Raw genomic sequence first — 18,041 nt, 5'->3', positions numbered from 1 at the left:
GAATCCAGGTCTCCCTGATCTGGGTGCAAGACTTTTAACTTGGCTCCACCCTCGGTATGTCTATTCAGAAATAAGCCCCACTTTTATTTCCCCCAGGCCAGGAAGGCCAGCAAGGAAGCAGCTTGTACAGGGAACCGATACAGGAGCTGGCATGCTACCTCTTCCCTGGCTCTCATTCAAGAAATATCTGGCGCGAGTGCAATTTCCATGTACAAGTACTTCTCCTCCCAGCTCCTGAGGAGCCTCCCAGGGGAGGAGCTTTGGCAGGGACTGAAGTTGACTTATGGCTTGCCATCTCCTTTGTTCCTGTGGGTCTGGGGGAGAAGGTGTGTGTGTGTGTGTGTGTGTGTGTGTGTGTGTAAGAAAGCTAGTCAGAAAACCTCCTGCCCTAGGGGCAGGTATGTCTGGATCTGATAGCTCCTCACTGTGTGGAGATCAGCTGGAGAACTCAGCTTGCCTTGCTCAACAGGATCTCTGAGGTATGGACAAGGCTGAACCCAGACACACATTGCATCCAATGGGGCTTCTTCCCAGGCAAACGTGTTTAGGCTTTGCTGGTTCTCGGCGTGTATTATGATTGTTGTTTAGTCGTTTAGTCGTGTCCGACTCTTCGTGACCCCATGGACCATAGCACGTCAGGCACTCCTGTCTTCCACCGCCTCCTGCAGTTTGGTCAAACTCATGTTCGTAGCTTCGAGAACACTGTCCAACCATCTCGTCCTCTGTCGTCCCCTTCTCCTTGTGCCCTCAATCTTTCCCATCATCAGGGTCTTTTCTAGGGAGTCTTCTCTTCTCATGAGGTGGCCAAAGCAAAGCACTGGAGCCTCAGCTTCAGGATCTGTCCTTCCAGTGAGCACTCAGGGCTGATTTCCTTCAGAATGGATAGGTTTGATCGTCTTGCAGTCCATGGGACTCTCAAGAGTCTCCTCCAGCACCAGAATTCATCATAATTCAAATCATATTATGATTATCATTTATTAAATTTGTTAGTCGCCTTAACTTGCCCAAGGAAACCCAAAGCGACTTACAGTGGTACCTTGGTTCTCAAACTTAATCCGTTCCGGAAGTCCGTTCCAGAACCAAAGTGTTCCAAAACCAAGGCGCGCGCTTTCCCATAGAAAGTAATGCAAAATGGATTAATCCGTTCCAGACTTTTAAAAACAACCCCTAAAACAGCAATTTAACATGATTTTTTACTATCTAACGAACCATTGATCCATAAAATGAAAGCAATACTCAATGTACAGTACTGTACTATAAAATAAATTAGACAGTATTGTAGATGATAAAAATTAAAATAAATAAATAAATTCTTACCTGCACTGATGGTAGTCAGTGTTTGGAGGGGGGGCTTTTATCCATTTCCGCAGTCACACAATCAATCAATCAATCAATCAATCAGTAGCTGAACTGGGTTCCACACAGTCACAAAAACAAATTAACCAAAAAAGCCTCAAAAACAAAATCGCAAAATAAATGGCAAAAAAGCGCCAAACTTAATCCGTTCCGGAAGTCCGTTTGACTTCCAAAATGTTGAAAAACCAAGGCGCAGCTTCTGATTGGTGCAGGTGCCCTGGAAACAATAGCTGGCAGCCACATCGGATGTTCGGCTTCCGAAAAACGTTCGAAAACTGGAACACTTACTTCCAGGTTTTCGGCGTTTGAGAACCAAGGCGTTTGAGAACCAAGGTGTTTGAGAACCAAGGTACCACTGTACAACCAACCCTGCCATGGATACATCAAACCCGGGGGAAAAATAAAAATAAAAATACATTAAAAACATCCCACCCACTTTGAGATAAAGGCCAAAGGTCTGGTTACAGAGGAAGGTTTTTGCCTGGCACCTAAAGATATAGAATGACGGTGCCAGGCAAGTCTTCTTGGGGAGAGCATTCCACAAATGGGGAACCCTTAGCCCTTCAAGACCCTTGAAGCTCCACTCTCGGAAGTGTCGGTCTGCGAGAGGAATAGGGGCCTCCTAACAATTCTGGTTCGCCAAAGAATTGATACTTTTGAATTATGGTGCTGGAGGAGACTCTTGAGAGTCCCATGGCCTGCAAGAAGATCAAAGCTATCCATTCTGAAGGAAATCAACCCTGAGTGCTCACTGGAAGGACAGATCCTGCAGTTCTTGAGATTCTTTGGGGGAAGCCATGTCTGTTCGATGCGGCGTGAAACTGCTTTAAATGCTCAGTCCGGATGGTGCCACTGGGTATGCTAGGGTTAGCTTTCTTTCTGAGGGGCTCCTGCTGAATCCTGTCAGAATGAGCAATAGCAGAGGCTAGGCCAGTGTTTCCCAAACTTGGGTCTCCAGCTGTTTTCAGACTACAAATTCCATCATCCCTGAGCACTGGTCTTGCTAGCTAGGGATGATGGGAGTTGTAGTCCAAAACCAGCTGGAGACCCAAGTTTGGGAAACACCGGGCTAGACGTTCCATACGAAGGATGGGAAGAAGCTGCGGCGCTCCAGATGCGGTTGGACTCCAACTCCCATCAGCCCCAGCCAGCGCAGCCAACGGTCAGGGGGTGATGGGAGTTGTAGTCCAGTCGCATCTGGAGAACCAAAGGTTCTTTGTGCCCCAGTTCTGCACTCAAGGCACTTATCTTTGATTGTTCGCAGGCCCTTCCCTTCTGACATAGACACATAAACGCCATCGTGACAGGCATTTTAGTAACAATGTGGGGTAGTAATCATAACTGTAGTAGTAATTATTTTGTAATAACGAGGGATTAGTAAGAACAAGGGGATGAAAGAGAAGATTGGAGAGAATGGGAGCAAGAGGATTTTTGTGTTCCTTTCTCCGAAGGGAAAATAGCTCAAAAGGCCTAGCCAGCCCTGTTGCTAGCTGGATGCTAGCTGGATATTGTGAGACATTTACAAGCAGGGCAAGATTGTTGTTTAACCCCCAACAAGAGGGTGTTCTGTTTCTAAATGTACGGCTTCCACTTAGGTGTCCTCAATAAATTTGTCTTGTCTTGCCTTTATTTTTTTTAAGGCAGCATGTTGTGGCAACGAATCCCACAAGCTTGTTAGATGCTGCGCGGAGAAGTAACCCTTTCTCTGCCAGGTCCCAAATCCACCAAGAAGTCAAATTCAAGGCCTGGCTCCAAATTTCCGTGCTTGTCTTAACCATTGTCTCCACACCAGTTCTATAAACCTCCAGCACCCTTCTTTTAATTATGTAAAGGAAGCCTATTGATTAGAACAGCGTTTCTCAACCACTGTTCCGCGGCACACTAGTGTGCCGTGAGACACTGGCTGGTGTGCCGCGACGTGCGGCGACGAGAAGGGCGATTTGCATTGTCACGTGCCTGGCGGCCGCCAATAAACAACACTGACCCGCCGGAAAGCAATATTTCTCCTCCTCTTTCCCAAAGCTCAGTGCAAACGAGCCTGGCGGCCGCCAATACACAACACTGACCCGCCGGAAAGCAATATTTGGCAAGTGTTTCTTACAGTCATAATTATAATATAGGGCGGCACAGAGTTAATTTTTTTAACTTTTTTAATGGTGGTGTGCCTCGTGATTTTTTTCACGGAACAAGTGTGCCGTGGCCCAAAAAAGGTTGAGAAACACTGGATTAGAAGGCCATAAATTACTCTCCCTTTTTTAAGGTGTACATTTAGGCGAGCTTACCGTATATATATATATATATATATATATATATATATATATATATATTGCAACAAATGTGGGCCATTGCAAGGCATGAAATGTGCAAATACGCTTTGCCAGAGAGGGCTGCGCATTGGCTACAGCTCTCAGCTGAGTGACAAACCCAGGTTTTTACTGTAGAAACAAAGAGGAAAAGGGGAAGCGCCTTCATATTGAAGTGGAGGGTTCAATATTGTCAACACTGAGTGACGGTGTAGGCTCCCAAGAGTTTGAGACTCGTCCAGTCCCTGATGGAGATGCTCGGGGGTGGGGATTGAACCTGGGACCTTCTGCTTGTGGAGCAGACACTGCCCCTCCCCGCAGTCGCTTTGATTTCAGCAAGACTATCTCCCCCCCACCTAAAAAGTGCTTTACATTGGCCAGCATAAGCTTGGGAGACGGAGTCCCGCGCCTCTGGGAAACTCTGCCCTCAGCTCAACAGGACTGGCAGGCTTTTGTAACATACCCAGAGCCTGAGAAACCTGTTGGATCAGCCGCAACAGGGCAAACAGAGGCGCTTATGTCGCCGTGGCCCATGGAAAGAGGCGGGCCACTTTTATGCTTTAAAACAGGGATGGCATGGGGGGGGCAGAGGCCTGTGGCCCTCGGGATGCTGCGCTGTGAACACCTGGAGAGTCACAGGTCCCCCCACATCCCTGCATTTTTTTGGGGGGGGAACAAGCTATCAATTGAGTGTCCTCCGTAGCTACAAGGGGTTGGGGGGGCTAGCTGGGGGTTTTTTTGCGCTGGGTGAAACAGCTTCCAGAGGGGCCTCCCAACCGGGTGGGTGGTGCGTGCCAAACTTATTATTATTCAATTCAATTTTTATTCGACCGCCAGTCAGAAATAAACATTTATCCATACAAAATTTAAAACATCTAGACATTTAACATCTAAACATCTAAAAAAAATTAAAACTGAAACCGACAATAAATTAGGCTATACATTTAGACCCATGTCGGCGCTGTCAATTTTAACCTTTTGACGCTTAAGGACCAAAAAAAAGAGATTTGGCCACCAAGGAGGTTGTTGTTCCAGTAACATTATTCAATTAAAACAAAACCTTTCTTTCTCTGGCTACAGGGCTAAGTTAGCATAGGAGTGGGTCTATAAGTTTTTGTCTAAGGTCTGCATAAAAAGGGCAGGTCAAAAGAATATGTTCAGTTGACTCAACCACTCCCAAACTTATTATATATATATATATATATATATATATATATATATACTCCTCAGGTTTATACATTTCACTGATTTTACAATCATTTTGATATTTCAAAGCTTGACTTCCTTCCCCCTCTTTCTGTGGTTCCTTAAATTAATTTTTAATATCTCCTGCATATCCAAATATTTGCTCATTCATTCACCTTCTTTAAATATATACTCTTATGAAACTCCAGGTTATTACAAGAATCCTGCCAATGTTCTGATCTGTTTACAATTTATCTGTCAATATTCAATAAACCATTTCCATCCTGTTATAAAAAGTTTGTTATCTTGATTTCTTATTCTTCTGGTAAGTTTCGCCATTTCTGCATATTCCGGAACTTTTTGCATCCATTTTCTTTCCATTTTGGGGCAAGTCACATTCTTGCTGCTGTAGTCGCATGCATGAATATGTTTCTATACAGTTTTAAGTCAGGCATGGCCAAACTCGGCCCTCCAGATGTTTTGGGTAAAAGGTAAAGGGACCCCTGACCATTAGATCCAGTCGTGACTGACTCTGGGGTTGCGGCGGCACTCATCTCGTGTTATTGGCCGAGGGATTCGAACCACCGACCTTCTGATCGGCAAGCCCTAGGCCAGGCATCCCCCAAACTTCGGCCCTCCAGATGTTTTCGACTACAGTTCCCATCATCCCTGACCACAGGTCCTGTTAGCTAGGGATCATGGGAGTTGTAGGCCAAAACATCTGTAGGGCCGCAGTTTGGGGATGCCTGCCCTAGGCTCTGTGGTTTAACCCACAGCGCCACCCGCGTCCCACACGTTTTGGGACTACAGTTCAATTCCCACCATCCCTGACCACTGGTCCTGTTAGCTAGGGATGATGGGAGTTGTAGTCCCAAAACATTTGGAAGGCCGAGTTTGGCAATGCCTGGTTTAAGTAGTTCTGTCCCTATAATTCCCAAAAGAAAGGCTGCTGGGTTGTTGTTATTTTTTTTTAAAAAAAACCACGTTATTTTAAACATCCTTTTCATTTCATTATACACCATTTCCGAGTAAGCTTTAACCTTACTATCAGAGACCACAACAACTTTGACCCCATAGCTGCCAAGTTTTCCCTTTTCTCGCGAGGAAGCCTATTCAGCATAAGGGAAAATCCCTGTAAAAAAGGGATAACTTGGCAGCTATGCTTGACCCAGGTGAAATGAAGCCTAGTTTCGCCCCTGCTTTAGGGTTTAAGGAAGAGGCTGAGAAAGTAGAAAAGGGGAGCGAAATCGGAGGAGAGGGCGAAGCGAAGCAGGCTGGCGCAAGAGAGAATCCCACCCCGCGTCTGCTCCACGGCCCCCCTAGCCGGGGCTGGTCCCCTCTCTCTCTCCCTCCCGCCCTCTCTCCCTCCACCCGCGCTGTGCTCCCATCCGCCCATCCTCGGTGACTCACGGCTCGCCCGGGCTCAGTTCCTGGGCGTGGCCCGGAGCCGCGGAGGGAAGTTGCTTGAAGTTGCGAGAGGCTTGCTTTTCTTTCTCTTTTTGAGCCGATCGGCGCGGTCCGTCGTCCTCTCCCTTAAATCCACCGAAACTTCTCCTTGACCCCCCAAAGCAGCTTCCCTCCGGCCCCCCCAACCCCAGCGCGCCCAGCCTCCCTCGACATGGCCGAGGAGCAGCCTCAAGTCGAGCTCTTCGTCAAGGTAAGAGGAACGTCGCTGCGCCCTGCGCGCGCCTTCCCTGCGCCTCCTTTCCTTGCAGGGAATCGGAGAGCGTGGAAGCTTAAAAAAATCATTTTTAAATACATAGGCTATATTGAATATTAAATATTAAATATATATATTAAAAAGAGCTCCCTCTCTGGGGAAAAGACGCACCCGATCCTTGCCCCCCCTCTCCTCACTTCCTCCCCGGCTGGGTAAGTGGAAGCCCAAAGGGAGCCGAGAAGAAGCCCCCGCCGCCCCACCCTTCTTGGGCACACACTTCTGTTTCCTTCCTTTCTTTTCTTAAAAATACTTCCCCTGACGGTTATCTGTCTGGCTATCTCGGCGCCTTGTAGCGTGAGAATGGCCGAGAGTTTAAAAAAACAAAAACAAAACTTTTGTTTAAGGCGCTTGGCTTGAGGTTCGGGGACGGGGCGGGGGGGGGGGGAGTCGCCTTTCTGTTGCAGCCGGAGAGAAACAAAGAAACATGCGGCAACTCTAAAAATAAAGAAGGGGGGAAAGGCTGCCCAAAAGTGTGGCTGGATGTCTTTAATGTTAATCTCTGGACCTGGTTGTTTTTAAGTGCGTTGCCCCTCCTGCACGTGATGATGGGCATTGCCACATTTGGGTGGGCGAGGGAGGTGCCCGTTTTGCTTGAGTTTCTGTCCCCAAATCCTAGATGGTGTTGCTGGTCAGAAATTGCTTTCCTGATTTTTGTGTGTGTGTGGTTTGTTTGTTTGTTTTTTTAAACCTTTATTTGATATCAATCTTATTTTGGAAGTGGCAGTAGCAAGTTAGAAAAGAGGTGGGAAAGGTTACATCTCCCCCCCCCATTTTTCCTCCAAGGACCACAAAGTGATGTAAAAATGGTCCCAGCCCCACATCTTTCCCTCCTCTTGCCACAGCCTTGTGCAGTAGGTTTGGCCGAGAGGCAGTAATAATTGCCATGAGGTCACTCAGTCCACTTGAGTGGCTGAGTCAAACTCTGGTCTTCCCGGTCCTGGTCTGACACTCTTAGCTGCACTGGATGACGAGGGCCTTTGGCATTTTTGGCACACATCCATTGCCCGGGAGCTGCGTGGAAAGTGTGTTCTCAAAGGCGAGGCAAACCTACCCCCTTTTTGATGAAGTTGCAATGGTCCCATGCCTTCTGTGCTTCTGGTCCATAGATGGCCAACCCGCTTCTGCAGGAAGGGGTGTGGCATCTCTAGACAGGAGCAGGAGGGCTCTTGGGGGCCAGGATGTGGTATGGCGGTTCAGGTATACCCTGCCTGCTTCTTCAGCGCTCTGAAAGTAGTGCTGCTTCATACCATGTCAGGCTAACCACCTGTCTAGTTTGGCATTGTCCGCACGGACTGGCAGCAGTTCTGCAAGGCTCCAGGCAAAAATATCTTCCAGTCCTACCTAGAGATGCCGGGGATTGCAACCAGGACCTTCTGCATTCTTGAGCTGCTGAGTTATGGCTCTTCCCCAAGGAATCAGTATGATCTTGTACATTGGATTTGGGCCTAGGATTGGGATTGAGTCAGGCTTCTAGTCCTATATTCACCCTGCTGTGACTGTTTGAGGCTGCCCAAGATCTCAGGTCTTCACCCTCACCTCTTAACCCGAGGCTACGTTTAGCTGAAGCTTTTGGGGACTGGACATTGGCACGCACTGCGTGGTGGTGTCTCTGTCCCGCCTTCTTAAATCGGTACCTTCCTCCTGCCTCCATTGCTTCCTTCCATTCAGGCCTTTGGGGACCCTTTGGTAAACGGAATGGTTAGTTGCTTCCCATATTTGCACCAGCTGGCTCAGTGTCCAGACTTGCAACGGGAGCGGTGTAGGGCCTGTCGCAACCCTGCGTAGTGGGAGTGTGGTGTCAGGCAACCTCGGTCCTCTTTTGATTTGTGGCTCCGCAGCCTGCTAGCCACGAGTGCTTTTGAGTTGCATACGTATATTTGGCAGCGTTTGTTTCAATCAGGAATGTGGGGCCTTCACCCTGGGAGTCAATGTGCCCTTGGACACTGGTCATGCTTCCATGGATGGGGGATAGAGAGGGCTGGCCGTGTGAGCAGCTTGGGTGGAAACTAGCCTACCACACAAAGGCAAATTTGGCATTCATTGCATCGCGTATTCCTGCATTGCAGGGTGTTGGGCTACATCATGGGTCGGCAAACTAAGGCCCGGGGGCCGGATCAGGCCCAAGTCTGGATCTGGCTCGCGGGCGGTCTGGGAATTGCCACGTGGATCGCCAGCACGCACGTTCTTTCCCTCTGCTTCCCTCAGCAGCAGCAGCGCCTCCTCCCTCCCTCCCTCCTCCTGGCTCCTCCCTGCCCTGCCTAGAGGAGGAAGGGGGCTGGCCATTTAAAGCAGCCCCTCTCTGGAGCCCTTTTATGCCACTCATAGTCTATCCTGCCGCCGCCAGCCCCTGCTGCTCACAAGACACAGGTAAGCATCCACCGGGGCTCGTGGTGCTCTTGCATAATTTTTTCTCTCCAAAATATAGTCCGGCCCCCCACAAGGTCTGAGGAACAGTGGACTGGCCCCCCGCTGAAAAAGTTTGTTGCCCCCTGGGCTAGGTTATCCTCAGATTCTCTACAATTCTATGAATCTATGGACCTTCTTTTGCCTCTGGCCACAACCACCGCTGGTGTGCGGCCCCCAGAAGGGAATGCGGCCTTCAGCCTGGAAAAAGTCCCCCCACCCCTGCCTTAACACTAAAAGAGAGAAGAATGGGTGCCTGTGAAATACGTTCTTCTCCCCCCTCGCCCTCACTTTTCTCCTACCCATTGCCCACAAGGCTCCTGGCATTCATGGTAAGGCTCAACTGTGCCATTTCAGCTCACATTTCAGTATTTCCCACCAACTGCTGCTTCTCTTAGCATCCCCCCCCCCCCAAAGCGACACCCTCATCTTACAAGGGCACCACTGAGCATATCACCCTCCAGGTGTTTCTTCCGCAACGCCATCGATGCCTTGCCTCCCCTGTCCAGTGGGTTGCTATATTTTTGTTAAACAATTAAATGGGCCCATGGTCCAGGTATGCATGACAAAAGCAGAAATCGCTTCGTGCAATTGCGTCAAATGCTGCAAAAAAAACCAAAACTGTTTTGTTGCAGTTTTATTTTCAGTGCAGTGCGCCGTTTTTGGAATCTGAACGAGCCGCTGTTTTCATGTTGCATCTCCCTTGCAGAATCCTCACTGTGCCACAGTTGACGATCTCTCTGCCTCTGTAACATGGAAAACATATGAAGCTGCCTTATGTATTGAGTCAGAATACAAGTCTATCTAGCCTGGTGCTTGTTTTTTTATTTTATATACTATATCGCTGCATATTTGGCCCTCCTTTCTTCCCAAATGCTTGGGGCGTTATACCTAGTCCTACTCCTCATGTTATCCTGACAGCAACCTTGCAAGTTCAGTTAGACCAGTGTTTCCCAACCTTGGGCTTCCAGCTGTTTTCGGACTACAATTCCCATCATTCCTGACCACTGGTCTTGCTAGCTAGGGATGATGGGAGTTGTAGTCCAAAAACAGCTGGCGGCCCAAGGTTGGGAAACGCTGGGTTAGACTGAGAGGCAGTGATTAGATCAGGGTCACCTGGTGGGCTTCATGGTGGAGCAGGGATTTGAGCCCTGCTCTCCCAGGCCCTAGACCAAGCCCCCCAAACTGCGGCCCTCCAGGTGTTTTGGCCTACAACTCCCATGATCCCTAGCTAACAGGGCCAGTGGTCGGGGAAGATGGGAATTGTAGTCCAAAACATCTGGAGGGCCGAAGTTTGGGGACGTCTGCCCTAGACTGACACGCTAACCCAGGCATGGCCAAACTTGGCCTGTCCAGCTATTTTGGGACTACAATTCCCATCATCCCTGACCACTGGTCCTGTTAGCTAGGGATGATGGGAGTTGTAGTCCCAAAACAGCTGGAGGTGCCAAGTTTGGCCAAGTTTGTTTTAACCACTATGCCGGCCAGCAAGCAATGGTTCTCCAAGGTCTAGGGGTGGGTGGTCTTTCCTAACCATGCTACCTAAAACTGGAGGCAGGTGTTTCTGCATGCAAAGCAGGTGTTGTCTGGTTGTGTTGCTTCCCTGAAGCATTTGGCAACATGCAGTCTTTCCTGTCCTGGCAACCCACCCACCCTCTTGCCTACCTTCATATTAAGACCCTTTACTCATTCCTAGCTCATGTCTGCTGGCACTTTTCTCAGGCAGGCGGAGTTAAGACAAAGCACCGCCTTTGCAGCTTTTGATTTCCGGAGCTCATTAAAGTTTTTTGTTTCCGGAGCTCGTTAAGCTTTCAAGCTCTGTCGCTTTTTGGGTTGTTCTGCAAGCCAGCGGGTTTCTTTTGATGCGTGGGTTTCCAATAGGATGTAACCTCTGCTAAAGGTCCAGAGGGCAGCCAGCAGTGGTTTTTAAATTCCAGATGGACCCAGGTCATATTCCCAGGCCATTCAGGTATTAAAACAACTGGCCTACGTGCCTGAAATTGGGAGACTGAGGTTCTGTGGCCTTTTCCTCCTTACCTTTCAGAACGGTGCAGGGATGAACACGATACTGAGGAAAAGGGTGAGGGGTGTTAACTGCTTTGTAAGCATCGCAGAATAATCTGGCTGACGATTGTTGGGAACAGGGTGTTTGGCTGCATGCACTTTGTGTCAGGATATATACATGTTCTTTTTCTTTTATTTTCACTTTAACACACCAAGAAAGACAATGATCCGTATAAAGGGTAAAGAGACCCCTGACCATTAGGTCCAGTCGTGACTGACTCTGGGGTTGCGGCGGCGCTCATCTCGCTTTATTGGCCGAGGGAGCCGGCGTACAGCTTCCAGGTCATGTGGCCAGCATGACAAAGCCGCTTCTGGCGAACCAGAGCAGCGCAGAGAAACGCCGTTTACCTTCCCGCTGGAGCGGTACCTAGAATCATAGAGTTGGAAGAGACCACAAGGGCCATCCAGTCCAACCCCCTGCCAAGCAGGAAACACCATCAAAGCATTCCTGACAGGTGGCTGTCAAGCCTCCGCTTAAAGACCTCCAAAAAAGGAAACTCCACCACACTCCTTGGCAGCAAATTCCACTGTCGAACAGCTCTTACTGTCAGGAAGTTCTTCCTAAACCTATTTATCTACTTGCACTTTGACATGCTTTCAAACTGCTAGGTTGGCAGGAGCAGGGACCGAGCAACGGGAGCTCACCCCGTCGTGGGGATTCGGACCGCCAACCTTCTGATCAGCAAGCCCCAGGCTCAGTGGCTTAACCCACAGCGCCACCCGCGTCCCTAATGATCCATATACATCAACACAAAACAAAAAGAAAAATAATATACCAAAGAGTAATCACAAAACGTTGAAATAAAAATGGTCTTTTTCTATAGACCCGACTTCCCGTCCAGGAGAAGGAGTAAGGAGCTTTGCATGTTCCTTATGCCTTACTGCCTCTTTCAGCTTCCCCTGGTTTTGTTTCCAGGTTTCCCTCATAAGATGAGGCCTGCTGAACCAGGCCAAAGACCTAGCCCAGCCTCTTGTTCCCATACTGACCAGCCAAATGCTGGTGTCGCATCCGGTGATAATCTGATCCTCCATGATTTTTGTCTAATATTCTTTTCAAAACCACCCAGTTGGTACCCGTCACTCCCTCTTTTGGGAAACTGATTCCTTAGTTTAATGATGCGCTGTGTGAATAACGGCTTTCTTTTGTCTGTCCTGAATTTTCCAACGTTCAGCTTCCTTGGGTGCCCCCAGGTCTGGCATTATGAAAGAGGGAGAAATCCTTTCCCACTTTTTCTACACTGCTCAAAATCTTACACATCTCTGCCATGCTCCCTTAACCTAGAAGACTAATCCCAGGCCTGACAAAATAGCTTGGTTTGTCTCCTGGGTCGCTACAGAATTTTTATAAACGTAGAAGATTATAGGAAAGAAGATTCCACCTAAACAATCAGAACAAAGATTCCACCGCACAATCAGAACAAATTTCAGGAACCAAAAGTCTCCTTGAAAAATAAAACCTTTGAGCCACCCGGCTCCAAAATGGCAACTAGGCATTCTGCTTTGGTGACTGTAACCCTGGTTTAAGGAGCAATTTGGCGCCTAGCATATATACCTTGAGTTTCTAACACTTGCAGAGAACCTATATAGGTGTGTATTTGTTTTTCAAAAACCTGGGCAGGCGGGTAGCAGATAATAAACAAAACAGGAACGTTTGTCATTTTAATATGAAAGGGGAAGTTGCTTCCCTCCCTCCCCTTCACACTTAGCATGGGATGCTGAGCAGGCAAATAGTGTTGTGTTGTAATAAGGCATTGTCATATTCTGAGGAATATTCAAACAAGCAGTCCAGAAATTTCCTGGAAGATGAGAAAGAAAAAGAAGGGGAGATCAGTAACCAGAGAACCACAAATTTGGGAGGCCAGTTAAACCTTGCCCTCTTCAAGAAGACCATGGTAAAAAGGTCCAGGCTGACACACTGGTGGTTGAGCAATCTGCTTTGCATTCAGAAGGTCCTAGGTTCTATCCCCAGGTTAATACTGGGGAAAGATTCCTGTATGTAACCCTGGTTGCCTGCTGCGAGTCACTGTAGCTGAGGCTGATGGGAATTGTAGTCCAAAGCATTTGGTGCCATGAAGAAGGTTGATCGCCGAAGAATGGATGCTTTTGGATTATGGTGCTGGAGGAGACTCTTGAGAGTCCCATGGACTGCAAGAAGATCAAACCTATCCATTTTGAAGGAAATCAGCCCTGAGTGCTCACTGGAAGGACAGATCGTGAAGCTGAGGCTCCAATACTTTGGCCACCTCATGAGAAGAGAAGACTCCCTGGAAAAGACCCTGATGCTGGGAAAGATGGAGGGCACTAGGAGAAGGGGACGACAGAGGACAAGATGGTTGGACAGTGTTCTCGAAGCTACGAACATGAGTTTGACCAAACTGCGGGAGGCAGTGGAAGACAGGAGTGCCTGCCGTGCTCTGGTCCATGGGGTCACAAAGAGTCGGACACGACTAAACGACTAAACAACAACAACAAAGCTGGCAAAGGCTGATGTAAGCAATGCTGAACTGGATGGAGCAAGAGGCTGGCTCTCTATAAGGCAACTTTCAGAATTCCTGCTATGTTTCAGAGAGCTCGCCTAAGCTTCCTGAGCCTCTCCAAGGCGCAGGGCAGGATCAGGCGACACCCCACCCAGTTCTCCGGGCATGGGATCTTCCTAGAATTTGTTTCCTAAAAGTATGCCTTAGCAGAGAGCTGGCAAGTGGATTTGTGGAGCCCTTGTTGGTAATGGCTGCTTTATTTATATAAGTGCAGCACAGAAATTGCAAAAAAATATATGTGAGGATATAAACTCATTCTCAGCATTGGACTCGGGCTCTGTGATGACATGGAACAGGGGTCCCCAAACTTGCCCGGCTTCGGGCCGGAGGGCGGGGGAGCGCCCATGCGCATACGCTATTTCTGGCACACTCCCGACCAGGAAAGCGCTGGAAATAGCTTCTGCGCATGTGCAGGAGCCTCCTCTGACCTGGAAGTACACCGGAAATGACACGCTTGTGCACACGTGCAAGCGTTTTCCGTCGCTTTTCCGGGTCGGAGTGGGCAGCTGCGGCGGGAGTTGCCGGGGGCCGCATAAAAGAGCCTCGTGGGCCGTATGCGGCCCCCGGGCCATAGTTTGGGGACCGCTGATATGGAATGTTCATAAGCATTTTACTTGTTCAAGGGGAAGGTCCCCACAGTAGAGCACTGACAGGCCCTGACATTTCCCTGAGAGGAATTAAAAGGTCATTTCTCCTATGACAAACATCACATGGTTTAGGGACAGGAGGGACTGTGTACTTTTGTCAAGAAGGGAGTAGACAGGCAAAAAAGGAGCATATGTTCAAATGTTTGATCTAAAGTAGGCCAGTGTAGAATTTAATTTATTTTAACCTTGCCCAAACCTGAAGGCTTAGAGCAAGTAAACACCATTTCTCCATTATAATAGCCTGCGAAGGTAGGTCAGGCTTATTGTTTGAATTCTGTAGGTGGAGAAACTGGTGCTGAAAGGTAATTGACTTGCCTGGGGATATTAGAGAATCACAGCACTGCAGAGTTGCAAGGGACCCCGAGGGTCATCTAGTCCAACCCCCTGCAATGCAGCAATCTCTGCTCAAGCATCTTTTATATTTATATTTTATTTTATTAAAATTTACATTTACATTTGCACAATACACATACACAACACACCACCTTATATTCATAGCATAAAACATACCTACATTACTCTATATAATACCTACCTATACTATACTTATCAACATACCTACACACCTACCCCACACAGACACCCACCAAGTGACTTGACTTCCAGCCATTCTTGTTAACGCTACTTTATTTTTCCAACTAGCTTAAACACATTTCTTTATTTCTTTAATCTCTTCTTCTATCTTGACTTTGCTCTCCTTTCACTCTAATCATTTTCTGGATTCACTCAATATCTGTCAGAAATTCTATTTTTTTCCACATAAATTTTGATGTATTCCTTAAAGATAGCCCACTCCTTATTCACTTTTTGTACCACATCTCCTCTTATCCTCCCTGTTGCTTTGGCAATATGGAAGTATTCCATCATTTTAGATAGCCAGTCTGTTTTAGTTGGGACGCTGCTGCTTTCCCAATTTTTGGCAATCAATAACATAAATATTGGTCTGACCGTTATGTTTATTTCCGCTGACATGATACCTAGGAGAAAGGATTCTGGGTTTTTTTCAAATGAAAATCTAAACATCTTTTTCAATTCGTTCTAGATATTTTGCCAGAATCCCACTATCTCTTTGCACTCCCACCACATGTGTAGAAAGGTTCCTGCCCCGTTGTTGCATCTCCAACAGACATCACTACAGTTTTTATACATTTTTGCCAGTCTGACCGGGGTCAGGTACCATCTGTATTGCATTTTCATTACATTCTCTCTTAAATTATAGCATGCCGTAAATTTGATATCTCTTTCCCACAGCCCACTTTACCATCACTGTCTTTCCTTGCTCCTCCTTTACCTCCCATTCTAGGAGCAAATCATATAATTTTGAAATATATTTACTTTTAGAGTGGATTAAGTACTCATCCAGTCTTGAAATTTCTTTCTCAAATCCTTTTTGTTTATGATTAGTTTGAAAATATTGCAGGGAATCAATCGTTGAAATGTTTTTTAACTTCCTTATATTCTTTCAATTTAAGTTTGTTATTTTCCTCTTCCAATAATACCTTATATGTTGAATTTCTGCTCAAGCGTCCGTGACAGATGATCACCCAGCCTCTGCTTTTAAACCCACAACAAAGGAGATTCCACAACCTCCAAAGGGAGTCCGTTCCACGGTCGAACAGCTCTTGCTGTCAGAAACTTCCCAATGTATATATCAGTGGTGACTGTGGCTGAATTGAGGACACATGTTTTCAAAACATGGTTCTCCCTTTAAAATGTGGTAGGGTAGAAAGGAACGAGCTGCCTCGCTCTACTTGAAGGGCACTGCTTGAAATGTGTGTCCCTTGCACAATGCATAATTAAATCAGTGGTATTTTATATTGCAAGGTGTGATGGCCTCTGGCTTAGATGCATTCTTTAGCTAAGGTCTACCAGTCTACCATACTAGCAAAACTTGAACTTCATGCGGAATCTGTATATCCCAAAAGAGGCATCTCTGGTTGGTTGCTGTTGGAGCATAATATTGGACCAGATGGAATTTGATCTGGTCCATCAAAGCCAGGTGTGAGGGACCGGATGTGGCTAGTGGGTTGGCCTGTTATCTCCCCATGTCAATCGTCACAACTCTGTCGGGTGACTTGTTTATGCCTGCGCTGCCAATCAGCTGATCAGTGTGGCTTGCAAAGGGCCAGAAGCAAAGCTTAAGCAGGCCTTGAGCATCAGCTGATATGTGAGGCTTTGCAAGCCCAGACAATCAGCAACCTGACCCCAATAGCCCAGCCAGCTGCCTCTCATCATAAAGGACATCAGCTCTAGGACAGGTGGGCTTGGGGTTAATGTCCTTGTACCTACGGGGCCGCCTCTCCTGGTATGCCCCGCGGAGGACCTTAAGGTCCACAAACAACAATGTTCTGGAGATCCCGAGCCATAAGGTGGCTAGATTGGCCTCAACTAGGGCCAGGGCCTTTTCAGTATTGGCCCCAACTTGGTGGAACGCTCTTTCACAGGAGACCAGGGCCCTGCGGGATTTGTCATCTTTCCGCAGGGCCTGCAAGACAGAGCTGTTCCGCCTGGCCTTTGGGTTGGATTCAGTCTTGACCCCTGTGTTTTCCTCCCTCATGGCTTGGATTTATGGACTACTTAAAACCAGGCTGCATTTTAAATTTTAATACTGTATTTTAATCAATTGCTTTTTATGTTTTATTGTAATTTTATTGGTGTGAGCCGCCCTGAGCCCGGTTTTGACTGGGGAGGGCGGGGTATAAATAAAAATTTGTTGTTGTTGTTGTTGTTAGCCAAATGTGGAGGAGGCCTGGAGAGCCTAAAGCGGCCCAGAGGCTGGAAATGTCTCACTCCTAATCTGGGCAGCAGTTATATTTTGTGCGTGCAGGTTGGCTAGTTTTACATAGGCGTGGGCAATCTTTTCTCTGTTGAGCGCTGCATTCCCACAGTGGCGTTTGGGGTGGGTGGGTGGGATGCACTGGAGATTGCATAGTAGCAGCAGGCAGGGTCAGAGCTGAAAGTGTGTGGGGCCACCCCTCTTCTTTCCCCCCTTGGCCATGTGTTTGCCGGATTCACATGTGCTACCCTGGCAGCATGGGGATTGCTGTACAGAGAAGCAACTCCCATGACATTGCCAGTGCGTCGTGTTTTGCAAATGAAAACACCCCTGTTTTTCCTTACACTGCAAATTCCTTCTCATCCCACCCCCCGTAAAGTCCTTCATTGAGCAGGGGGGTTGGAATAGATGAGCCTTAGGGGTCCTCCCAGCTCTCAAATTATGTTTTTAAAAGTCACAGGGACGCGGGTGGCGCTGTGGTCTAAAGCTCATACCTATGACAAACTTAGTTGGTCTCTAAGGTGCTACTGGAAGGAATTTTTTTTATTTTGTTTTGACTACGACAGACCAACACGGCTACCTACCTGTAACCAGATAGCCATGTCCTGCCCCGGGATGCGGGTGGCGCTGTGGGTTAAACCACTGAGCCTAGGGCTTGCCGATCAGAAGGTCGGCGGTTCGAATCCCTGCGACGGGGTGAGCTCCCGTTGCTCGGTCCCAGCTCCTGCCAACCTAGCAGTTCAAAAGCATGTCAAAGTGCAAGTAGATAAATAGGAACCGCTATAGCGGGAAGGTAAACGGCGTTTCCATGCGCTGCTCTAGTTCGCCAGAAGCAGCTTATTCATGCTGGCCACATGAGCCGGAAGCTGTACGCCGGCTCCTTCGGCCAGTAAAGCGAGATGAGTGCCGCAACCCCAGAGTCGTCCATGACTGGACCTAACGGTCAGGGATCCCTTTACCTTTTAGGGGTCCTCTCAGCTCTCAAATTATGTTTTTAAAAGTCACAGTTGCAGAAGCAGTTGCTAGTGCGGTGGGGCTCCCCCCCTCCGG

The 18,041-nt window shown here is 47.9% G+C and overlaps 1 protein-coding gene across 1 annotated transcript in view; it reads left to right on the top strand.

The window, feature by feature from the left end:
- Window positions 1-6,273: 6,273 nt before the first annotated feature.
- CLIC1 (chloride intracellular channel 1) overlaps window positions 6,274-18,041 on the top strand; it is a 39,001-nt gene continuing 27,233 nt past the window's right edge. The window contains exon 1 of the mRNA XM_035107032.2: window positions 6,274-6,501. Within this exon, the coding sequence (XP_034962923.1) occupies window positions 6,463-6,501 (39 nt within the window). The 5' untranslated portion in view covers window positions 6,274-6,462. The remainder of the gene's footprint in view (window positions 6,502-18,041) is intronic.

The sequence above is a fragment of the Zootoca vivipara genome, chromosome 2 (genome assembly GCF_963506605.1).
Source record: "Zootoca vivipara chromosome 2, rZooViv1.1, whole genome shotgun sequence".
NCBI lineage: Eukaryota > Metazoa > Chordata > Lepidosauria > Squamata > Lacertidae > Zootoca > Zootoca vivipara.
Note: the sequence above shows the minus strand (reverse complement) of the source record. Positions and strands in the feature narration are given on the sequence as shown.